At 41.0% G+C, this 25,968-nt stretch overlaps 1 protein-coding gene across 1 annotated transcript; it reads right to left on the reverse strand.

The window, feature by feature from the left end:
- Nucleotides 1-11,734: 11,734 nt before the first annotated feature.
- On the reverse strand, nt 11,735-23,928 carry pygma (phosphorylase, glycogen, muscle A). Its single transcript, XM_030745936.1, has 20 exons — nt 23,686-23,928; nt 21,344-21,445; nt 21,142-21,220; nt 20,864-20,967; nt 20,524-20,655; nt 20,323-20,434; nt 20,145-20,227; nt 18,984-19,127; nt 18,666-18,758; nt 17,893-18,039; nt 16,987-17,150; nt 16,682-16,796; nt 16,461-16,562; nt 14,088-14,235; nt 13,873-13,931; nt 13,621-13,762; nt 13,322-13,529; nt 12,626-12,760; nt 12,339-12,405; nt 11,735-12,233 (listed from the first exon to the last, which is right to left on the reverse strand). Exons 1-20 carry the CDS (start codon nt 23,926-23,928, stop codon nt 12,084-12,086), a joined length of 2,529 nt encoding a protein of 842 aa, XP_030601796.1. The 3' UTR covers nt 11,735-12,083.
- Between the last annotated feature and the right edge of the window lie 2,040 nt (nt 23,929-25,968).

Raw genomic sequence — 25,968 nt, forward strand, 5'->3', positions numbered from 1 at the left:
CACGCAGACACGGGGAGAACATGCAAATTCCACACAGAAAGACCCCGGCTGCTGAGATTTGCTACACCATATGATTTTTTTCAGCTCATAGGAATCAGTTATGTAACCACAAACACATATCTAGCATAAGTTCATGTCAACATTTTACAGTCTGTAGAGAAAATTAAAAAGGCCTAGAAGACTGATAGTGTGTTGTTATTCTTGTTGATGGTGGTGGTGGTGATGATCAAAACAGATTAACTCAACAGCACAGCTCCTCCAATGGTTTCTGTTTTCCCTCATTTCCATTTGTTCTGTTTTTAGAAGAACCACTCTTTCTTAACCACATGTTTATAACTAATTGATCTTTCTGCTTTATGTAACCTTTATAGCTCAGTGTGAGATAAGCCTACCTCTGCGGCATGTCCCGCCATACTGAGCTATATTAGATTTGGAGATTTGTTTGTAAAACTCAGAAACAGACTCAGAAACAGGCAATCATCACGGGGGATTTATTTTGATATTCCATCCAAGAGCTTGGATATTGCAGTGATGACAAGGGTAGGAGTTAGCTGCTCAGAGTTGCAGCTGGCAGTGGTTGGACTCAGCTGGTTTGAATTCAGCTGATGGATATGAAAAAGAGAGATGGACAGGCAGGGTTGGTAGCTGGTGATGTGAAGCTTGGCCATGCTGGTACTAGACAAAGGATTTGATGCACAGGAACTAACAAAGGCTCTTAGGTGGTCAAAACACAAAGGGATAATTTTATTGAACTAGAACTTGGCTGTTGTGTTGGTACTTCACTGACAAACTGAACAATGGAGTCAAGAGCAGGAGCTTGATTGGTGGATTAGTCTCATGTACTCAAGTGATTTGGCAGCAGGTGTAAGCTGCAAATCACACACATGCACACACACACATGCTCTTCTCGTTTCTTAGTTTGTAATGTCCGCCTCTCCTCATCCTATTCTTTGCCACCTGAGATGCAAGCAGTGGAGGTGAGAAAGAGACCTGAGGCGGTGGTGGAGGTGAGAAAAGAGTAAGTTAGCCAGCATATAACAAAATGAGACGTCTGCTTCAGAGCTATCATGCACAGCAATGTCAGTTCATTAAAATACATGCACAGCTGCAGAATCTGTGCATTCTCTTGTTTCCTTATGTCTGTGTGGCTAATGGTAAGAATAAAATGAAGTCACAGGGGTTTCATTGGACATGTATGAGGAAGGCACTATTTAGAATTTTTTTATTTTAATTTATTTTTCAGCAAGGATTTGGAAAATCCCTTCCTAAATGTAACCCACCTAAGTCAGTGCATTGTAGGTCTAAAGTTATTTTCTTTGTTTTATGGTGTAGTATCTGTGTTTCACCAGTAGATGGGATGTATGTGCTACTGACACACTTACCGCCATCTTGGAAAAACGTCAGTCCAACGCATTACTGACGGGAGAGAGCACTGAGTACAGAGAGATGAGATCGTGTAAAGAAAAATGTTATTAGAGTGGTAGTTTTTGGCATTTGATGACATACCTGATCCCAAGAGGTACTGAAGAACGAGGATTTGTCCAGTTCTTTTGATTTCTGTTCTCCGGTGAGTGTTGTATATGACTTGTGTATCAGAGTACTGCGATTAGTTAAACCAAGCTAGCGATGCTATGGTGACTTGCGTCACCATACCACAAGTTTTGATGTAATTGTATTTGTCTGCATTATACTGTGAAATGATTACTTAAAACCAATCGGAGAAAGTGTGAAACTATGTGTAGGACAGAACTTGATGACAAGAAATGATCATAAGCAGGCAGTTACACTACCGCATGACATGCTAGTGCTATGTGTGCAACGTGATGCAGTAGTATGACACTGTGTAATGACCTGTAAACTGCTGCATAGATTATTGCAGTTGTGAATGAGTTTTACCAGATCTGGTGTTATTAATTTCTGTCTGAAAAGAGTGATATTGATGTTAATGTTCACCTGCTTGTGCAGGTTGGTTTTTTTGTTTACCTGATTCAAGTTGGGACTGGTTAGATGTGGAGCCACGACTGTGTCCGCGAGCCGCTGACGTACTGGATGCCCTAAAATATCTCCACAGTGGACCCATTCGTATTCCAGCCCTCATCCCAGACAGATAAGCTTGAACCATTGTGCACAAAATCACACTACCCGGGTAGTTTTATATTTTTGGAGCTCTGAGCTATTTTTTTTATTATTTTGTGGACATTTTATAATCCATTTTTGGATCCTCTTTTTTTTGGGTAAAAGACTGAAACAAATGTAAAGAAGGATTTAAAGGACAATACATGGTGAATATATAAAGTGTAAGGACTGAATTACAAGAACTGAACTAAACAAAGGGTTGCAGGAAAAGAAAGAAATTATTAATTTTTTTGGTATTCATTTGGTTGTTGAATAAATGCCGGCTTTGTTTACTTACAAGCAATTGTCTGATTTCATCTCACCTATACTCCTCCTTTAGGATCTAGAGTAGTGAGTGCGTGTATTACTGCTTTATACAGGTTACATCCATTTCTGTGGCGAGCCAGCCAGGAGGAGTAGGTGGATTTAAAATGAGAAGTTAAAGCTAAATCTATTTTTTTTGCCGGTATACATTGCCAGTTTATTTCCTTGTCCAAGTGTTCATATTTTTTTTTGGGAAACAAAACATTTTATTGCATGCAAACATGGATTTTGAAACAGAGTATGGTATGGATATGAAGAAGTGTGTGTATGTTGAAGGTATTGCCGCATCTGACACAGATGAACAGATTTCTGAGTTCTGTTCAACTTTTGGGCCAGTAAACAAAGTGTTGAGGGTAAGACAAACAGGCCAGAGTTCTGGTGTAAAAGCTTTAGTTGAGTTTCAATCTGAAGAATCAGTTACAAAATTAGCTCCTACCCTCCCACAGCTTTACCCCAGCACTGAGAATACTAATATTATGTGGCGTGTAGATGTAGTCTACAAAGGCAATCGGACCCCTAAGCAGTTCACCCCTGCTGGGTCCTCAGCCTCTTTTGGCCATGGAGACCACCTAAACTCAGATAGTGAAGCAGATTCTGATGACAGCAGAACACCTTTACTGCCCAGAACACGCACTAAAATTGACCTCACAGAACAAGACACCTCTAATTTTGGAACAAAGGCAAAACTTTGGGCAAACATGATTCAGCCAACTACATCGAATGATCAAAAAACTTCAGACAAGGACATTCTTAACCCTCCTGAAGTTCAGAAAATTATTGTAGAGCACGTGATTAAGAATGACAGCTCCAATACACAGAGCCAAAGCTCAAAATGGCTTCGTCCCTTTTCAGGCAAGTTTCCAAAGCCTCCCAATGAGGTTGATTTTGAAACATGGTCCCTCCATGTTGAACTTATGATGCAGGATAACCCAAATGTTGACATGCAACGAAGAAAAATGCTAGAAAGTCTACTCCCACCCGCTTCTGACTTAGTGAGACAGCTTGGTCCATATGCAGCCCCCAGTGAGTATGTCAAACTTCTTGAATCAGCGTATGGACTAGTTGAAGATGGAGAAGAGATCTTTGCACGCTTTCTAAGCACTCACCAGAATGCAGGTGAGAAGGCCTCTGACTTTCTACAGCGACTGCAAGTTCTGCTGACTACAGCCATACAGAGAGGTGGAGTAACACACAAAGACGCTAGCAAGCACTTAATCAGACAATTTCAGCGGGGATGTTGGGATCAGTCCCTACTCCTTGCATTACAATTAGAGCTCAAATCAGACACACCCCCTAAATTTTCAGACTTCTTGTTGCACTTGCGAACAGAAGAAGACAGGAGAGCTGCAAAGCATGATCGTATGCAACGCCATTTAGGGGGCACAAAAACCAAGTCAACTGTAAATGTGCAGCTGGTGCCTGAGACAACTCCCAATTGTGATCCAAGTACTGGTATTCTTCAGACATACATCACACAGACAGAGGACTTAAGGAAACAGGTAGCTGAACTAAAAATGCAGCTTACCAAAAAGAGAGAACAGCGGAAACAGAAAGGTGCTAAAGAAACACACCTAAAGCCTGAACCATCCCCAGTTGGAGTAACTGAGGCTGAAGTCCAGCACATCATGCCTAGACCACGACCAAAAGCATGGTTCTGTTTCAAATGTGGCAATGATGGGCATATTGCTCGTGAATGTGCAAACCCAGCTAACAAGTCATTAGTGGACCAAAAGTACAGAGAGTTAAAGGAGCGGCAGGATGAATGGCAAAACCGTTATGGTCATTTAAACAGGAAAGGGTCGCAGTGGAGGGACTGACTGCACCCAATAAAGAACAATGTCCCTTGTCAACCCAAAATTTCACACCAGCCACTTGTGAAAGTCACTCTGCGACTGAGCTATGTAACAGTAAACTTCCAAAAGGATTAGTAGGGCCGAAGTATATAGCCACAGTGACTATTGAAGGAGTCCAGTGCAGCAGCCTAATCGATTCGGGTTCCCAGGTGACAACCATTTCAAAATCATTTCATGACAACCATCTTGCACACCAGCCCATCTTTCCCATACAAGACCTTTTAGATCTTGAAGGTGCTGGTGGTCAGGAAGTCCCCTACCTGGGATATATCCAAGTCTCGATTGATTTCCCAGAGAATATCACAGGAGCACCAGACAAAGTAGACACACTTGCACTTGTTGTTCCTGACCACAGATCAAATATGCACGTTCCGTTGCTAATAGGCACGAACGTATTGGACCCTCTGTATGAAAGGTATGCACTGACCTTGGATGAGCACATCGCTCACCCACCCAAGCGCAGTCATGAATCCCCTTTAGCCAGACATTTGTATCATAGGTTTAGGATAAACCAGAGACATGGGACTGTTGGCAGTGTCAAGCTGCAAAGCAAAGAGTGTATTAAAATTCCTGCAGGGGAAAGAGCAGTGTTAAATGGATACATAAGAAGGGTCCCAGTAGCAGAGGGTACCACTCTCTTAGTTGAACCTCCTCAGTCAAACTTACCTGCTGGTCTCCTGTTTTGCAGCTACATCATGACAAGTCCATCACGTTCCTCCTTCAAGTTACCTGTCCTTGTCAAAAATGAAACTGCACACGACATCAGAATGCCTGCGGGCTACGTGATAGCAGAGGTCTCACTTCCAAAGGCTGTAACACCACTGCCAGTAAGTGACACTAAGAGTACATCAGATGAATCACCCCACTTCGCACCAAATCTTGCAGCATGCAGTTCAATGCAGACGTCTGATTCTTGTAAACTCACTTTCGATTTCTCTGATTCACCCCTACCGGAGGAGTGGAAAGAGAGAGTTACCAAGAAACTCCATTCAATGTCAGACGTTTTTGCATTAAATGACCTTGATTATGGCCACACCACTGAAGTCAAACACAGAATCAGATTGTCCGACCCTACTCCATTCAAACAAAGGCCTCGGCCAATCCATCCTTCTGACTATGAGGCTGTCAGACTTCACTTGAAAGAGCTCCAAGATGCTAACATTATCCGAGAATCAGAGAGCCCATTTGCTTCTCCTATTGTTGTGGTGAAGAAAAAGAATGGCACCATTAGGTTGTGTGTTGATTACCGCAAGCTAAACAGCCAAACAATCAAGGATGCCTACGCATTGCCTAACATAGAAGAAGCTTTCTCGGTCTTGACAGGTTCTAAATGGTTCTCTATTATGGATCTGAAGTCTGGATATTACCAGGTGGAAGTAGAGGAAGAAGATAAGTGCAAAACTGCTTTTGTGACACCAATGGGATTCTGGGAGTTTAACAGAATGCCCCAGGGGGTTACGAATGCTCCAAGTACCTTTCAAAGGGTCATGGAGAAGTGCATGGGACCCATGAATTTGAGTGAGGTCTTGGTCTTCCTTGACGACCTTATTGTTTTTTCTGCCACACTTGAGGAGCACGAGCAACGGCTCCTAAAAGTACTTGATAGGCTCCGAGAATTTGGCTTAAAGCTGTCACCTGAAAAATGCCAGTTCTTCAGAAAGTCTGTCAAATACCTGGGTCATGTTGTGTCCGAAAAAGGGGTTGAGACAGACCCAGCCAAGATAGCAGCCCTTACCACCTGGCCCAGACCAAATAATATCAAAGAGCTCAAGTCTTTTCTTGGCTTTGCTGGATATTATCGGAGGTTTATAAAAGACTACTCCAAAATTGCAAGACCTCTTAATGACTTAACTGCTGGTCATATGCCACCAAAGAGAAAGTCATTTAACAACACTAAGCCCTCCACCAGTGCAGAGTTCAAGAAACCATTTGATGAGAGATGGACTCCTGCTTGTGAGGATGCTTTTAAGACTCTTATTCAAAAACTCACAACAGCTCCCATTCTTGGATTTGCGGATCCTAAAAAAACATTCATTGTCCACACCGATGCCAGCTTGCATGGTCTTGGTGCAGCATTATATCAGGAGCAAGAGGGCAACTTGAGGGTGATAGCCTATGCAAGCAGAGGACTCTCACGCTGTGAACGGAGATATCCTGCTCACAAACTAGAATTCCTGTCTCTTAAATGGGCCGTCACCGAAAAGTTCTTTGATTATTTGTATGGAGCGCGATTCACAGTGGTGACAGATAACAACCCACTGACGTATATATTGACATCTGCCAAACTTGATGCAGCAGGCCACCGCTGGTTGGCTGCACTCTCCAGCTTTAATTTTAACATCCAGTATAGAGCTGGCAAAAAGAACCAAGACGCAGATGGTCTTTCGAGGCGTCCACACCCACAAGACACTAACATACCTGATATCAGTTCGCAAGATGAAGATGATCGGATCAAAAGGTTCATTGATCAGTTCTTGCAGGATGATAAAGATCCCGTTTTCCCTGCTGAGGCTGTAAAAGCACTGTGTCAGAGGCATGAGCTTAACTCAAGACCTGATGCAGAAACAGAGCTACAGCCACTTGTGCCAGTAGAATGCCTAGCCATTGAGGCATCTGCACTACCTGACATGTTCTGCCAAACAGATATACTTGGATCCTGTACTCTGCCAAAGATGTCTCTTGAAGATTGGGCACGTGAACAGAGACACGATCCGGTTATAAGCCGTGTGATTGACATTGTAAAGGCAGGAAAACGCCTTTCATACAAAAAGAGGCAACATGAAAGTCGAGAGGTTCAGTTGTTGCTGAGAGCAGTGAATCAATTAGTGTTGACTAATGAGGTTCTGTACAGGAAGCGTTTTGATCAGGGTAAACCCTGTTATCAGCTCGTTCTCCCAATGAACTTCAGACACCAAGCCCTTGAACACCTTCATGATGCTGTTGGACATTTGGGTGTTGATAGAACATTGGATCTGATCCGCACCCGGTTCTTTTGGCCCCGTATGGCTCTGGATGTAAACACAAAGATCAAGACCTGTGAAAGGTGTGTGCGAAGAAAAGCACGAGCTGAAAAGAGTGCCCCTCTGGTAAATATTAAAACCAGTCGTCCTTTGGAATTAGTCTGTATGGACTACCTTTCGCTCGAGCCAGACGGAAAAGGAACAAAGAATATATTGGTCATAACTGACCATTTCACTAAATATGCAGTAGCAGTCCCGACAGCAGATCAGAAGGCAAAAACCGTGGCAAAAGCCCTCTGGAACAATTTCTTCATTCATTATGGATTCCCAGAGCGCTTACATAGTGATCAGGGCCGTGACTTTGAGTCCGCTCTCATTAAAGACTTATGTTCGCTGCTCCATGTTAAAAAAACTAGAACTACACCCTACCATCCACGTGGCAATCCCGTGGAGCGGTTTAATCGAACCCTTCTTGAAATGCTGGGAACACTAGAAGAGGGAGACAAAGCTAGGTGGAAAGATTTTGTGCAGCCTCTTGTGCATGCGTACAACTGCACTAAAAATGATACCACCGGCTTTTCCCCCTATCAGCTTATGTTCGGTCGTCAGCCGCGCCTTCCCATAGACATAGCCTTTGGGCTAAACCCAGATCGGTGTAGTAGCGTGTCCCATTCTGAATATGTCAAAAAACTAACAGAAAGCCTAACAGAAAGCTATCGGCTAGCTACAGAGCATAGCCAAAAGCAAGCCTTACAAAACAAAAGAAGGTTTGACAACAAAGTGAGAGAGTCCACTCTGGCTGTAGGTGACAGAGTCCTTGTGAGGAATGTTGGCCTCAGAGGCAAACATAAGATTGCAGATCGCTGGAGTGAGACAATATACTGTGTTGTTAAGCAGATACCGGACTCACCAGTTTATGTTGTTGTCCCCGAGAATGGGAATGGGCCTGAGAGAGTCCTTCATCGGGATTTGCTTTTACCTTGTGGATTTTTGCCATCTACCTTTGAGGAAGTGAACCCTGGTAACTCAAAACCCAAAGTGGTACAAAAAGAGTCCCAGCTTCCTGTTCATTTGGGGTATGAGGAGGAACTGGACCCACCTGATACTGAGGATGGAATTCAGTATTATTCTTCTTATGACCAGCATGAGAGAAACAACACCCAAACAAACTATGAACCAAGAGACCCAGTTTTGGAGGATGCTGGGTTAGCAGAAAATCCAGATTCTGAAATACCACCCCAAACTGCTTTACATGGAGAGAATACACCTGAACAATCAGAAGGTAAAACTGAAAGCACAGGTTCACAGTCATTTTCATTGAACCCTGAGGCTACAATTTTCCAACCAATGCTACCTTCAGAAGTTGAACAAAATGAGCCAACGCCTGTCCATCAAACTATTTTAACTGATGGTAGTCTTCCTGATTCGCCGGTAAATACTCCAAGCGAAAATCATAGTCACTGCAAAGGGGTGGAAAATGGAAAGGAAGATGCCAGTGGAAATGACAGTGGAAATGAGCATGCAGATTTGACACAAAGTGATTGTGACACAGAAACAGAACTAAGAAGATCTTCCAGAGAAAGAGTAGCCCCACGAAGGCTAACCTACCCCACGCTGGGGAACCCATTAGTGACTGTTATGCATTCAATCTTGCAGGGATTAGACCAAGCCCTGACTGACACTTTCAATTTTGACCCAATAGCTATCAACACTTTTTCCCTTTAAAATAGTGCTGTGTGCAACATGCAAGGATGCATGCTGATTTAGGGGGGGAGGATGTAACCCACCTAAGTCAGTGCATTGTAGGTCTAAAGTTATTTTCTTTGTTTTATGGTGTAGTATCTGTGTTTCACCAGTAGATGGGATGTATGTGCTACTGACACACTTACCGCCATCTTGGAAAAACGTCAGTCCAACGCATTACTGACGGGAGAGAGCACTGAGTACAGAGAGATGAGATCGTGTAAAGAAAAATGTTATTAGAGTGGTAGTTTTTGGCATTTGATGACATACCTGATCCCAAGAGGTACTGAAGAACGAGGATTTGTCCAGTTCTTTTGATTTCTGTTCTCCGGTGAGTGTTGTATATGACTTGTGTATCAGAGTACTGCGATTAGTTAAACCAAGCTAGCGATGCTATGGTGACTTGCGTCACCATACCACAAGTTTTGATGTAATTGTATTTGTCTGCATTATACTGTGAAATGATTACTTAAAACCAATCGGAGAAAGTGTGAAACTATGTGTAGGACAGAACTTGATGACAAGAAATGATCATAAGCAGGCAGTTACACTACCGCATGACATGCTAGTGCTATGTGTGCAACGTGATGCAGTAGTATGACACTGTGTAATGACCTGTAAACTGCTGCATAGATTATTGCAGTTGTGAATGAGTTTTACCAGATCTGGTGTTATTAATTTCTGTCTGAAAAGAGTGATATTGATGTTAATGTTCACCTGCTTGTGCAGGTTGGTTTTTTTGTTTACCTGATTCAAGTTGGGACTGGTTAGATGTGGAGCCACGACTGTGTCCGCGAGCCGCTGACGTACTGGATGCCCTAAAATATCTCCACAGTGGACCCATTCGTATTCCAGCCCTCATCCCAGACAGATAAGCTTGAACCATTGTGCACAAAATCACACTACCCGGGTAGTTTTATATTTTTGGAGCTCTGAGCTATTTTTTTATTATTTTGTGGACATTTTATAATCCATTTTTGGATCCTCTTTTTTTTGGGTAAAAGACTGAAACAAATGTAAAGAAGGATTTAAAGGACAATACATGGTGAATATATAAAGTGTAAGGACTGAATTACAAGAACTGAACTAAACAAAGGGTTGCAGGAAAAGAAAGAAATTATTAATTTTTTTGGTATTCATTTGGTTGTTGAATAAATGCCGGCTTTGTTTACTTACAAGCAATTGTCTGATTTCATCTCACCTATACTCCTCCTTTAGGATCTAGAGTAGTGAGTGCGTGTATTACTGCTTTATACACGTTACATAAACATCACACATGGAGAGACATCTGTGCCTAAACACCTGTAGCATTTGGTAGATAATTTATTACCCTTTATTTATGCTCTCGGGTGATAGATTTGAGTTTGTCAGCCAGCATGACAAGCTGACAAATAGATTGTAATACAATCTCAGTGTGTGCAAAGAAATGATTGAAATAATCTAAAAAATAAAGAAAAAGCAGCCAAAGGTTTCTTGGCAACACCAAGTAAAGAGCTGCTGTTTTTAATGGTGATGCTTTGATTCATTGTTTTGGAATAAAGGTTTTGAATGGATTTATTCACTACAACAAATGTCATCAGTAACAGCCCATGATAACAGCTTGGACTGAGAATTTACAGCCTCTAACTGCATCCTATCACCAGAGTGCTGTCCTCTCTGATATAGTGCCAGTGGGCCTTGTGCTGGTATTGTCATGCATGGGGCTGAGACCCTCGGACTTATCAGACACTCTGATCGCTGTTTTTGTGTTTGCGCTACCCTGCTTATCTGTGTAAGGCATTGCTATCATTAGTTGATTTAACCTACGTACCTGAAGCCTGTCGAACTCACCCAAGAAACAGTGCCATGACAAACGTATTCACATCATGACACATTAATTATTTCAAACATAAAATTTTGAAAAGTTTATATTTAACCTATTTTTGTTTAAGTTCAATTTATTGCCCTTTGCACTGAAGTGCAACACCTACACAAATACATCGGAAAACTGAGCTGAAAAGAATGCAATGCTTGTCTCAATTTGTGCACTTTCTAAACAGCAACCCAAACATCAACAAAACCGTGACGTCGCTGCATGATGTCGTTTCTTTCAAATTACAGATTATAGACTTTTAGGCCTTGTGGATGATTGATACTCTATAATTCACAACTATCTAATTAAACTTCTGTCTCTTGTGTTTTTCAGTGGATGCTGTTGTCATTAATCAGTTACACCCCCCACCCCCACCCCTTTTAACAGCTGTAAGCGTACAATCACAGCTATCACTTTGAGCTGTAAAATTATGGTGATGGCATGACTACAGGCTGGAGAAATTCATTGCCTTTTTTTTTTGTTGTTGTCGGATCAGTTAAGGTTTTTATTTTGCATCTGGTGCATTCAGTGTCTATCAAAGCTGATTCTGGGATCTTTTGTAGAGTCACAAAAGATAACAGTAGACAGCTGTAGGTTCACAGTTGAAGGTAAATGTAGCCTTTAACATACCTCTAACAAATGTCCAGAATCTCATTTTTTTCTGCCACTGTATGTGTCAGTGGTTGCAAGAAAAGAACATTTTTGTCTGACAGTTATTACAATACATTTACTCTACAAATGAAGCAAACATTGCATGAGTGTGATGAAAATAAAAGTGTTTTACAATAATAATAATAATCTTTGCAGCTAAATGCATGTGCAGATTTATTCTGTATTGCAATTACAAATCATGGCTGAAACAGCTGAACAAAAGAGTCAGATTTTTATGGCTTTTAAGACAATTTTTATTTAAATGGGTCTGAGTGGAAATACAAGACTTTATATTTTGGAATACAAAAAATACCACTAATAACTCAGCAAACCTCAACACAAACCTCTTTTATCCACTTTACAACAGCTAAAGGGCAGTTTCTGCTTCCCTGATGACAGCTGCAGTGGTTCTACTTCACCAGCCTGTAACCTGGACTGTGAATATGCAGGTATGAAAAATGTAAACGTGAGCTTATATGCGACACAGATAAATGGCTGTGGACAAAGGTTTGTGGGGGCTTTGGCAAGACATGTGGGATTTGAGCCTATTGGGCAAGCTGTGGTGTTGGCTGCCACGTAGACATTTTAATGTTTGTCATCAGGGGCAGGGAGTTTCTCAAGCGTGGGCTCCACACCCCAGATCTCACGAGCATACTGGGCAATGGTGCGATCACTAGAGAACTTGCCACATCCAGCAATGTTGTAGATCACCTTCTTGGTCCATTCCTTGGGATTCTGATGGAAGTATAAATATTGTTGATAAGCAGGCAGTAACATAAGCCAGCAATAGCTAAACTTTTATGTTGACGATAATGTTTTTTTTTTGTATTTAATGCATACCTTGTAAAGAGCATTGACTTTCTCCTGACATTTAATGTAGTCTTCATAGTCAGCAAAGACCTTAAACCTATGCAGAAAATAATGCCGTTAGCTAAATAAAAAAAAAAAATACATGCACAACAGGTGAATAACACAATATAACTGCACATGGTGTGAATGAATGCACATGTAGATGTACTGAATACTGCATGCGCCAGCATCAACATGCAAGTTCATACACATTATTTGTATGTGTGTATGCACGCCTGTGCCTCAGGCGTCTAATGTTACTGTAGATATGTCTCTACCTGTCGTGATGCATCAGCATGTTGACTATTTCTTTAAACAGGTCAGGCTGCTTTGGGCTGAAGAAGCCTCCAGCAATCTGGTCAATAGCCTGTTTCAGCTCAGGCAGACGGTTGTAGTACTCTTCAGCGTGGTATCTATGCAGGAAAGAAAATAAATAATAAACACATTCAGAAAAACAGAAGGACCAGCTTGTTGCTGTAGTAACTGGCTCATTCACGAGGGAATAGTAGTTAGTGCCTATACAAAATATGAGCAGGTTCCCCAAGGCCACACCTTTTAATGTGGAAAACATAAGAGTGTTTGGACACATTTCAGTCTCTGGTAGACTGCACGAAGGATTGTCAGAGCGTGGGTACACATTGTTTTAACACCAAAAAATCTTGACAGTTGGTCTACCTTGGAGATATTTGTCCAACAGATTTGGCAATATATTACACACAGTAGTTACACAAATTAAAAAGACACGGATGAACACGGATCCTGCCTCTGCTTTCTTGTGTTTCCCCCAATGGGATTATGTCAAGATCAAATTATTTTTGAGGCTGTAGGAAAATATTTTTGGCTCTCTCAATTTACTGTGATGTGAAAGATGGGTGGTGAAAAGATCCAACTGGCTACACACACAAAAAAGGCTTGATTTAGACACAAATGCAAGGCAAGGAATGGTAAGTAAGTAATGGTAAGTCTCTCTTTACCCTGTCTTGTCAAGTGCATCAACATCCTCCACCCTCATGCCAAAGATGAAGAGGTTTTCTTCACCGGCCTCCTCTGCCATCTCAACGTTGGCCCCGTCCATGGTGCCAATGGTCAGAGCGCCGTTCAACATGAACTTCATGTTGCCGGTACCAGAGGCCTCGGTTCCTGCTGTGGAGATCTGCTGTGATAGGTCAGCAGCAGGGATGGCTTAAAAAAATGACAGAAGTAGGGGATTGAGAACTATTAGAAGAAATATGAATAAAGATTTTTCATTGCTCTGCAGTGATTTGGCAATTACCTTTCTCTGCCAGTGTGACTCTGTAGTTCTCCAAAAAGATTACTTTCAGACGGTCTCCGACCACAGGATCATTGTTGACCACCTCGCCGATAGCCGTGATCAGACGGATAATCATCTTGGCAGTGTGGTATCCAGGAGCAGCCTGCAAAACGAGGCACAGTTAGAGATAAAACATTAAATGGATTTAATCCTACATAACTAGTGGTGCTGAACTGTTACATAAATTTGAACCCATTCAATTGAAATACAAACCTTTCCTCCAATCATGACAGTTCTTGGAGTCCACTGCTTGTTGGGCTCCTTCCTGATGCCTGGCAGAGATATAAAGAGACAAAACTGAGGTGCGCAGCAAAATCCTTTTCAGGCTGTGACACACAGTCTGTGAAGAGCTGGAGTAACAGATTATTTGGTTTTGAGAAAATGTCAGATCAAATGAAAATGGCAGAGGCTTTTAAATGCATACTTACGGTTGTAATAAGTGATGATGTGCAGGCAGTTGAGCAGCTGTCTCTTGTATTCGTGGATTCTCTTGACTTGAATGTCAAACATGGAGTTGGGGTTTATCTTCACCTTGTAGTGCTCCTCCAGGTGTACAGCAAACTTCATTTTGTTTTCCTACATGTTCAAAACATTTATTTAAGTACAAAAAAGAAAACAAGTTATACTAGAACTTGTAGTTATTTGTATGCTGTGAAAATGCATATTCACTGCTTTAGGTAACCCACGCTACAAGATACATGAAACAAAAAAAAAACACTGACTGCCATGAATGCTGTTGTGGCCATAGGCTTTCACTACTATAAGCCTTGAGGTTTGAGGGCTAAGGATGTATTCATTTTAGGGTCTTGAGGTGACTGTTTGTGGTGATTTGGTGCTGTATAAATAAAAGTGAATTAAACTGAATTGAATTTTATTTGTCAATTAGAATGATGACCTCTAATTTCCTGCTTCTAAATTCAGATAAAACTGAAGTTCTTGTACTCGGCCCCACAAAACTTAGAAACATGGCATCTAACCAGATATTTACTCTGCATGGCATTACTTTGGCCTCCACTAACACTGTAAGAAATCTTTTCATTTTTGACCAGGATATGTCCTTCAATGCACATATTAAGCAAATATATAGAACTTCTTTTTATCATTTGCACAATATTTCTAAAATTAGAAACATCCTGTCTCAGAGTGATGCTGCAAAGCTAATTCATGCCTTTTGTGCTTCTAGGCTGGACTATTGTAATTCATTATTATCAGGCTGTCCTAAAAGCTCCCTGAAAAGCCTTCAGCTGATCCAAAATGCTGCAGCTAGAGTACTGACAGGGACTAGAAAGAGAGAGCAGATTTCTCCCATATTGGCTTCTCTTCATTGGCTCCCTACTCCCAGAATTGAAATTTAAATTCTTCTCCTCACAAACAAGGTAATAATCAGGCCCCATCTTATCTTAAAGATCTCATAGTACCGTATCACCCCAATAGAGCACTTCACTCTCACTTCTCTCTGCTGGCTTACTTGTGGTTCCTAGGATGCTTAAGAGTAGAATGGGAGGCAGAGCCTTCAGCTTTCAGGCCCCTCTTCTGTGGAACCAGCTCCCAGCTTTGATTCAGGAGACAGACACCCTCTCTATTTTTAAGATTAAGCTTAAAACTTTCCTTTTTTGATAAAGCTTATAGTTAGGACTGGATCAGATGATGCTGAACCATCCCTTAGTTATGCTGCAATAGACCTAGGCTGCTGGGGGGTTCCCATGATGCACATTTTTCTTTTCATTCACCTCCTTTTTACTCTGATTATAGACCACTCTGTATTTCATCATTAGTTATTATTAATCTCTGGCTCTCTTCCACAGCATGTCTTTTTTCCTGTCTCCCTTGCCTCAACCCCAACCAGTCGTGGCAGATGACTGAGTGCGCCTGAGCCTGGTTCTGCCGGAGGTTTCTTCGGTTAAGAAGGAGTTTTTCCTTTCCACTGCTGGCAAGTGTTTGCTCATATGGGATCATTTTGACAGATAGGTTTTCTCTGTAATTATTGTAGGGTCTTTACCTTACAATATAAAGCTCTTTGAGGTGACTGTTGTGATTTGGGACTATATATAAAAAAACTGAAATGAATTGTCACGTGTCAGAGTAGAGAGGTGGATCTTTGGAATGTCTTTATCAGTTATCTTGTCAGTGTTTGTTTTTTTTCCTAGAACTCATTCCCCTTTGTGAAACTATTTGCTGTAAAATATTGTCTTTGTTATGCAACCAAATGAACTGAAGGCATGGTCCAGTGGTCCAGTGTTGTGAGCTCAAACACAAGGGGAACGTCGCTTGTTGAATCTCGCGTGTGTCAGAAGCCATGGAGCACTGTGCCTAAGGCCTTGAGGTAAGCCTACTGACTCATGCCGAACTGACAGCCAGGCCTCTCTCTATCCTGGTGCTATTACTGTTTATGCACAGTACCACACTCTGAAAGCCCCAAGGACAACAGCCATCTAGGGTTGGAGTGTATTCATAAAATGGCATTTTTCCCAGACTGAAGTGGTAAACCACAGTATTTGTTGACTGTAGATGCTGCAGTTAACGTTGTTAATGCAAGCTTTGACACTGATCTCAGAGGAACAAATAGTTCAGCGGGTTGGCTGTCTGAAAAAAGGATGTTTCATCATCATATTTTATGGAAATGTTTGTGCATGCAATCTGAAATGGGCACAGATTGCTTAATGGGAAATATATTTGCCACTTCTTTGCAGGATTTCAGTTTCCAGCCATCATCAGACATAATTATATATATTCACAAGCACTCTTGTACCTTTTTGAGCACAATAATAGATCTATATTAGACAAAATAACACATTACTTGCCTGTTTCACTTTGGCAATATCACGAATGAAGGCCTCATCATTCACAAACTTGTGGAGATCCCTAAGCTGGTCAAGGTCACGGATGAAGTCCTCCCCGATTTTCTGATGAGCAAAAAATAAGTGAATGAATAAATGAGCAAATAAAATGAATCCACTGTTCCCTTTAAAGTATATTCTAAATTTAAGCTTTGTGTTATTGGTGTGTTTGAAACACAGCTTACCTCTGCAATGACCTCAGCCAGCCCAGGGTTGCACATAACCAGCCAGCGGCGAGGAGTAATGCCGTTGGTCTTGTTTTGGAACTTATGTGGCTCCATTTCATAGAAGTCCTTGAAGCTGCAGGGAAGCATAACATATATCAGAACACAGAGATGATGTGCAGCCCTTGAAATGACAGAGGATTGGGATTTATGAAACAGACAGCAATACAGATACTGCACATACTTGTGCATCTGTGTGCGACATTAATTATGATTTACTGCTACAAAGGACTTCTGGAAGATTAGTTTTTATTTTAGGGACATACACTGTAGCTTTGAGGATGTCCGAGTGTATCTGAGCCACGCCGTTGACAGCATGGGAACCCACAATGCACAGATGGGCCATGTTAATCCTCTTCTGTCCGCCCTCTTCAATGAGGGACATGCGGCGAAGACGATCAACATCGCCGGGATACTTAGCAGCAACTCTCTGCAAAATTAAAAGGCGCATGAGAAGCAAAAATAAAATAAGTCATAGGTCATTTTTCTTTATTTCACTTGCTGAATTTGATTTTAATTGTCACACTTGTCACAGCAGGGTCAATACAGCTATTCTAAAATTATATCAAACTACCAGTAGAACAATTTCAGTCAGGATTTAAGTAGATGAAAGTCTGTGTGTTATCTGGTTGAGCAAAAGCTCATGAAAATCTGCCGACCACTTTATGTCAGAAATAAGTCTCCCTCTGTTCACGAAGAATGAGGGAGTCCATTCTGACAGATGCTGCAATTAAAAGCCAGTCAGGATCATTTTCTCCTTTGACTTTTACATTACAGCATTTTCAATCTTTGAAGTCTTTCCATGTATTTTAATAAGGTTTTCCTTTGTCTCGTTCCACAGTAGCAAGCTAAAATTCATGATTAAAACAAAATTATAAAAAAATAATTGTTTCATTTTTTCTGCTTCTTTACCTTTTCAGGTTTTTAATTTCATGCTATATTTATGCCATAAATGTATTATATGTCTTCCTTAACTTGTGCCTTATCTTCTCTAACAGGCAGATTCAAATCCAAAGATATATTCAATGCCAATCCACGAACTATATTTGTATGTAACCACAGAGGACACTGGCAGTGTGTCCTTCCTGTGTTATTTTAGTAATTCAGAGCCATGAGGGTTTGTGCATCCAGCACACCACATATTATGACATGTTGCAATGTGCAGAACTAACCTCCAGGTGGCGGCGGTTGATTTCATAGACTATTTCCAGATGACGGGGCAGCAGATGAGCAAACAGTTCGACTGGCCAGCGCTCCAGAGCTTCAGGGAGAACCGTGTGATTGGTGTAGGCGCAGGTTTTCACACAGATATCCCAGGCCTAACCAACAGCAGGAGAAGACATACAGTTTTGTGCTGTTTTCTATCATTATCATGTCCCTGCAGCCCTCCATCATTATTAAAGTGACAAAAGTCTCAGACTTTAAAGTGACAATAGACAACCATTAAACCCCAGCTCCCTGTTGAAAGACCAGGTCACTTTCCTTTTTAAAGATCCAGGTTTTGTGATCTAATCAATCAACAGTTGCTTCTGAACTCTCTCAGGTTGCAGAGATCTCCAAACTGACTGAAAGGCCTTCTGAGCTTCACTTTTGTTTGATGCCCTTCCAGCAACTGAACTCTGTTTCTTTTGCTTGGAAGAGTGTCCACAGTTACTGCAGCTATGCTAGTGTCCAGCATTTCAGCTGCCCAGGGAAAGCTACTGGGAAAAACAGAAGTGCTATCCTGTTTTATGCATTCAAACCTTCATCTTGGAAGATTTCTATCCTGGTAGCATCCAGAAAGTTAGGCCTACAGTGAGCGAATTTTGATACAATTGTGTCATTATTCTAGAACAATTATACTGTGCAATAAAATGACTCAATTGTGATAAATTATAGCTCTGAATCAACATAAAGCAAACATAAACCTTTAAGACCTGTTTGGGGCTGTGTTGCTTTTCCTCACCATTTCCCAGTTTAGCTTCTCTTCATCAACAAGAACCCTTATCAGCTCAGGAATAGCCAAGGCTGGGTGAGTGTCATTCAGCTGGATGGCAACCTGAATATGCAAAAACATTAAAGAAAGTCAAAACAGAATTCGAATAGGCCACAGAGTGCTTTGTAGATATGATTCTTTTTAACTATTCTCCTAAGGTACAATAAAACCCACCTACAACCTGTTCAAAAAACTGACAGAGGCAATTTAATGAAGACCCTGGGAGAACATCATAAGGAAATCTTTTCATTTTTGACAGAAACTATTTTGTTGAGTTTTTCACTTCACCTTGTCAGGCAGTTTGCTGAAGTCTGTGCGAGCAATCTCCCTGGAGCCAAACTTAGAGACCTTGAAACGGCGGATGATGTCTTGCAGGGTGGCAGACACCACAAAGTATTCCTGCTTCAGACGGAGCTCCTTTCCTTCAAAGAACTGTGGGTAAAGACACATATTTGTCTTTTTCTGTTCTGCAGTCAAAGATGATTTTTTTTTTTATTATTATTCATTAAACATAGCCTTTTGTATATCAGTCAGTGAATTATTTCATAGACCTCTAAAATATTTTAATTTAACAATCACATATTAGCCATGTGTGAAACGATTTAGTGCAGCTTTAATAGATCTGTTTCTGATATCTTAAGCAGAAATGTTATGCTAATAGCCAAGTGTACTGCATGTGTATAAATGTGCATTTCCAATTACATTAAGGAAGCTGTCCACCGTGCAGTTAATCAGCGTTTAAATCAGATCTTCCTTGAATATGGAAAAGCCTTTCTTTTTTCAGCTTTTCTGTTTAATTTCACACTTTTTATGCCTCCAACAAAGAAGTAGAGACAAAAGCCAGTGTATTCCCAGCAGTGTTGCTGGCTATGAATATTAGAATGAGCTTTTGAGAGAGTGAAAGAGAAAATACTGTATATGTGCAATACTGATTTATCAAACATAGAAGATTTGGAAAGACATTTTTAGGCAGATTAGTTCATAAAAGCAGTTTGGAATAATTATATATATATATATACCTGATATTATTAGCACAAATCAAACAGCACTAACTATACTGTGAAGTCCATCCACCACACTTACTGTTCTGAAATGCACAGACATAAATTACCACACTTGGCATGAGCTATAACTCAAGCTAGATGGCTATCTCCTAAATCCTCCTCCTGGAGCCTTTGAGAAGTTGGCGCTTGTTGGTCAGATCTTTTGTCAGATTTAAAAAACAGCTTCAGAGTAAGCTGGCTCTAGCTGAACAGAAAGGACATCAGGAGAAGTCCAAATTATGGACTTCCATCACTCAGCTGAGCTGAGCTAAAGTCTATCCAGTCATACACAGATCGCTTTGATATTCACATTCATCTAGTTCCTCTGATCCAAGTTCATACAGTATCTGTATGCTGGGTGTGCAGCGGTGGTGGATTAAAAGGTAATATAACCATATTTCCTCACGTTGTCATTGGGATACAGCACACGGGAGATGTTCTCAGCCAGGTTTCTGTCCAAAACAGCCTGAATGTAGCCACCAATGTTGACTATGAGGGAAAAAAGCAATAATTATTTTAGTTATTTTAATTGTTATTTAACAGGTGTATTCTTTTAAAATATGTGATTTCTGCTGGATACATACAGTCTTTCAGGTTAAACTCGCACGGTGCCTTTGCAGACCACAGCCTCATGGTGTTGACAGTGTTGTTTCTGTAGCCTGGGACGGGGGTGTCATACGGTAGAGCCAGCACTACCTGCCAGTACCGTAACATGACGATTTAAAACTCTATGCCATCAACGCAAAGATCTCTCAGTTTTATTTACTTTAGTTCACATTTTTCACCTGAGTGTCGACCCATTTGACGCCATCAGGGGAATGCTCAGTCCTACCATAGAAGTGAACTGGGCGCATGTACTCCGGACGTGCTTTTTCCCAGGGGTTGCCATAGCGCAGCCAATCATCAGCCTCCTCAACCTAGATAATGCCATACATTTATATAGAGGCAGAAAAATACTCATTAGCTGGTGGCTTTTGAGCTGAGCCGGGTATAAAGGGACACCAGATCAGGATAATGAAAAAGGAAGCTCCTCTAGCAGATGTGAATCAAAGCTGGTTTTATTTAAAGAAAAAAAAAGCAGCTGTTCTCACTCACTGAAAGGGATTTATTGTTTGAACTTCTAACCTGCCAGCCATTGACAATCTTTTGATTGAAGATACCAAATTCATAGCGAATACCATAACCATAGGCAGCCAGGCCCAGTGAAGCCATGGAATCCAGGAAACAGGCTGAAAACCGGAGGCAGCACATGATAAAAGGTTAAACAATATCATAGCTCTAGTAAAAAAAAAAAAAAAAAAAAAAGCAAGGGAAAAAAGAAAGAAATGTATTATTTAACTCAGCCAACAGCCAACAAAAAAATCTTTGAATTTATTAAATATGAAGCATGAAAAGATGCTGACCTGCAAGGCGGCCCAGGCCACCATTACCCAAACCAGCATCTTCCTCCATGTCCTCCAGCTCCTCCATGTCCAGACCCAACTGAAGGAGACAAAAGAATACAACAGCAAACCAGTGACTTGAGGATGCTCCCCCGCTGTCACAGTATTTGAAAGCAGAAATTTCACACTTAAAAGAGGATTAAAATAAGCTTGTTTGTCTCACCTGGTACATGGCCTCATCGCAGGCATTCTCCAGTCCGAGGTTCACCATGGTGTTTTGGAGGGTGCGGCCCATGTAGAACTCAAGGGAGAGGTAGTACACACGCTACATTGTGGAAAAGAAAAGGAGAAATAATCGGTGTCACATTTAACAATAGAATGGCCCAAAATTGTCTTGTGAACACTAGCAGAGATACTTGAGTGGCATTCTACGATCATGGTGGCGGAAAGGTCCCAATAACACCCACCCCAGACTGTCAAAGAAATCTGTGAGTCTCATCATTTGACTTCATGGTTGAGAGTGCGTAGAAATATGCCACCTGAGCCCCTGTTTAGCCTTTGCCATTTAGTTGTGTGCTTTTTTTTCCTCTCTCTCTCTGATATGGAAGGGTGGACACAGGCTATAGAGGTAAAGCAGGGGGACGGGAGGCAGGAGTAGGGGCAGCGGGGGGACAGATTGCTTTGGATATTACGTAACACCAACATTTTGGGCTCGGGCAAAAATAGCTCCTGTAGAGGTCACTGTAAAGGTCAGCCCAAGCTGATAACCTTTCATTGTGGAGTTCAAGTCTGGAGAAATAGGAGAAGTGTTTCAGATGGATGTGTAAAATAATAATGAATACAACTGACAGAGCTGTGTCACCGAGGAGCTAACAGGATCTCTTGAATTATATATGAATGTGTTCCAGATCTTATCTTTGTTTCATATCCTTGTGCTGATTGGCTCTGGTTTTCCTAGAATTAATATTATTAGTGTTTAAATAGCAATCCTGTAGTAATAGTAACTCTGCAGGACATGATCTTTGCACAAAGCCATGCTTGCTCCCAAGCTTGGATGTCCTCCCGCCTTCTGCAAGACCTTTAAAAGGTTCACCTTTGACCTTTCAATGTAGAGCACCAGAAAGAGGTTTCAGCTGGTTTATACGTTCGAACACCCAGTCGATCAACTTATTGTGAGAAGCAGCATGTTATAAACTCAACCCATGCAGTGTAAGCCATGGCGTACAGGGAAATTTTCTTAACTCTATTAAGGAAAAATTATCTCCTTCCTTCAGTAGGATTATTAATAATTTTACCAGAAATATTTTTTCCCACTAAGTAAATTAAATTGGAGTTGAGTTTTGCTCTGCTTCTGAACCCTCTGTTGTAATTACACACAGTTTGGTGTGACATTTTCAAGCAATAATGTGGTGTAGTCTGCAGTCTTGCCACTATATTCTGGTAATGGCAGCTTCATATTGTTCTTCTAAGGCTCTTTCTACAGCTTTTGGTTAATAATAGCAGAGTTGCTGAGATACAGCTTCACTGTAACTGCTTTTAAGTGAACTCAAACATCCTCAGAGGCATTTGCTCATATGACACATGTGCTCTACGGTCAGACAGGAAGGGAACAGAAGGTCTTGGGGTGGTTTCATGTTTCAACACACTATAAGCACTGCAGCATACCAGCAGAGTGCTAAGAACCCCCAGTGAAGTTTAAATGTCATGACTTGGCATTACACCGATATCAAGCTGCTGAAGGTACAGTTGGAGAATATAAAGCTTTGGCTCACAGCGGAGGAAGAAGTATTTACATTCCTACTACATAATAAAAGTGCTAATGCAATGGAGTGATGATTTTAGGAAATGGAAACATCATAATATCAAATTTTTTTTTTTTAAAAAGGTGCTCATTCCATAGAAAAGTGGTCCTTTTGACTGATATATTTACTTTATAGATACATACATTGGATTGCTTATATTAATGCATCAGCATAGAAGCAGGTTGAGTTTTAACTGTATATAATAATAGTGGATTTTACCAGAATTTCCCAACAAAGGCATCAGGCTCCTTTCAAGGATCACGAGATCAGTTTTGAGAGATCGAGCAATTAAGACCAATGTGAAAGGAAAGAGGAAACAAAGGATTTTAAAAAAATTCTAATCTTTGCTTTTTTTTAATGAAATATTGGATTATGTTATTTGTTTACACCTTCAACAGGTGTTTACTATAAATAAACTTGGGTAAATATCTGTAAGTACTTTGCACCACTGTTTACTTTAATATATGCAAAATAATCTGTTAATCTGTAAGACAGTATAAGATCCAGAGTAACTGTAATGATCCTAATGAAACAGACTTCCCAAAACATCTTTGGAAGCCAGAATTTCCCTTATACCATTCTTACTCTATAACCACTCAAAAATGTAAGATGCAATACAGTTGATACTGATATGGCCATTATAAAGACAGCAGCTTCTAATTTGTTGATTTATTTTTAGGTGATTATACATATTAACAGTAGTTCACGTTTGTTTAAATCATGTGTCTCTGATGCCGTCATACCTAGAGCTATTAGAACTTACTTTGGGATCTTTCTCATAGTAGTGCTGCTGGGTTCTGATCCACCTGCCAATCAAGTGGTCGCGCACCGTGTGGGCAAGCGCAAAGTAGTAATCCCTTCTGGTTGCCACATTTCTGTCCTTGACCAGAGTAAAGTGGAGATGCCTGTTGAAGTTTTGCTTCAGATCTGCAACGTTTTCGACGCCAGCAAGGCCTCGCACTGAAATCTGTTTCTTTCTGTCATGGTCAGACAAGGGTTTAGACATGGTGGCGCAAGTGGTCGCAGCTCAGGGCTCTGAAACTGGAAGAATGTAAACAGTTTGACAGCAGGTGTACACCACCAGTCCCAGGCACACAACAAGAGAGGCACCCAAACCACAGCCCCTGTGTTCACCATTTTAAAGACGTAGCTATAAATATTAAGCAGAGGGTGGAGCAGAGTGCCTGTTTAAAGTAAAAGGGTGGAGCATATGCTGAGGACAGAGGATGTCACTTCTCAGTTATGTCAATCATGGATAACTAAGTGTCCCATTTGGGATCTATTACTGTATGTGCTGCTGGCATCATTATAGAAATCAGTGTTGTTTACACTATAGTATGGTAATTAACTAACTGAGCAATGTTTTTTTACTAAGGTTACACTCACAAAATGAATACTTTCCAGTCAAAATGATCAAATAATTTTAAATAAGCTGTACAAATAATCTACTCTCTGACATGTTTGCTTTTAATGTTCTGATCCAACATCATAAAATCAGGATAGTATCTGTTCCTAGTTCATATTTGTTCATTTTTATTTTTATTTTAAATTGCCTAGCTGTAAAGTATTGGCCTAGTATTATGTTCAAGGATCTCAAAGTGCAGCCCACAGGCTGAGGCCCTTGGTAACATCTTGGGCGCCCCGCAAGCATCCTGGGAATCCACAGTTCAGGTCATACTATGATATAGCAGCACAGAACAAAGCAGAGGAGCATTCTCTACCATAATATTTTTCCTATTCTAACCATCAGAGCAGCAACATAAATTACCACCCAGGCACATTACAAAAACAAAATGAATTTAATTTGTGCAGCCCTGAATCAAATGTTGTCTCTCTAAATATGGATTCAGGCATCAAAACTTTGAGAACCCCTTACCGATAACCTCCGCACCTCCTGTAGCTCGCTTATTTTCCCCATATTTAGACCGAATACAAAATTGTTTGGCTAGCACAGGATATTTTTCAGGAAAAGTTTGTTGTGACACTTTGAAAGCAAAGCACTGCAAAGTGTGTTAATAATCACACCGTGGGGTGACACTCTATTTAACAGCTGCTGCAATAAAGGGCAGTTTACAGGGTATTTTGGACACTGGATGTCGCCTCACTTGCAGTTTGTCTCTCCACTTTGCTCTGTTGCAAAGTTTAAAATTGTCCCGCTGCTCTGTCATTTCAAACTACTGTACATATTTGCACTGTTAGTTGTTACAAACCAGTAATCCAGTGCATGCATGTGTAGGTCACATCTGTTCCAAAGCCTAAAGCAATAACAGACACAAAATCAGCTGCAGAGAAGCAACTAAAACCCACTCTATTTTCAGTTATCACTCTAGCTTGCCAAGCTATCATAAAGTCTTGACCTTCTATAAATAGCAACTCTGACCCAGTCCCAAAGGCCATGATATTTGAAAGGCGTATCCTGTTAATGTCAGCAAGACCAAGTAGACAACACTGCTATATTGCTAGTAGATGGACCACAGCATAAAGGGGGGAAAGCAATGTTTGCTAAGCTGTTTTCAGTGGGATGCGGTGCTGCATGATTATCATCATCTTGTTAAAAGAGGGCTTCTGCCTGTGGACTAAAATTGTTTAAAAGCTGGATGAAAGAGTAACTCCTATTTCAGTGTCAAGTTGTACCGAATTGAACTGCACATTGGATGAATGTTGACAGGAAAAGTATTGGGAATAAAATTAAATTATCTTGTCTTTCTTACCATTCCCCACTCTGTCGACTGATTGGACTAGATGCAGAGAGAAAGAAAGGGGAAAAAAAGGTGCTGTTGTTGCTGTCAAGCACAACAGCAGTTAGACAGCAGCTAAATAGAAATCAAGTTGCAGGTGGTAGTTGAGTTGCTTGGCAGTGCTTCATGGTCGTTTCTGCATCAACTGAAGAATTTTCAGAACACACACAAACAGACAGACAGACACACACACACACACACAGCATACAGTATACAGTAAATGCTGTCTACATCTGCTGTTTCCATTTTAATGTTCCTATATGTCAGATGACCCCGCCAGAACATGACAAAGCAGCTGACAGATTGAA

Source organism: Archocentrus centrarchus, chromosome 14 (assembly GCF_007364275.1).
Source record: "Archocentrus centrarchus isolate MPI-CPG fArcCen1 chromosome 14, fArcCen1, whole genome shotgun sequence".
Classification (NCBI taxonomy): Eukaryota; Metazoa; Chordata; class Actinopteri; order Cichliformes; family Cichlidae; genus Archocentrus; species Archocentrus centrarchus.

Coding starts and splice junctions, on each gene's coding strand:
- pygma (XM_030745936.1), bottom strand. CDS start 23,928: ATGTCTAAACCCTTGTCTGACCATGACAGAAAGAAACAGATTTCAGTG. Junction 13,763..13,872: donor CTGTCATGATTGGAGGAAAG/GTTTGTATTTCA, acceptor CTCGTTTTGCAG/GCTGCTCCTGGATACCACAC. Junction 12,406..12,625: donor ATGCTGATGCATCACGACAG/GTAGAGACATAT, acceptor TTTTCTGCATAG/GTTTAAGGTCTTTGCTGACT.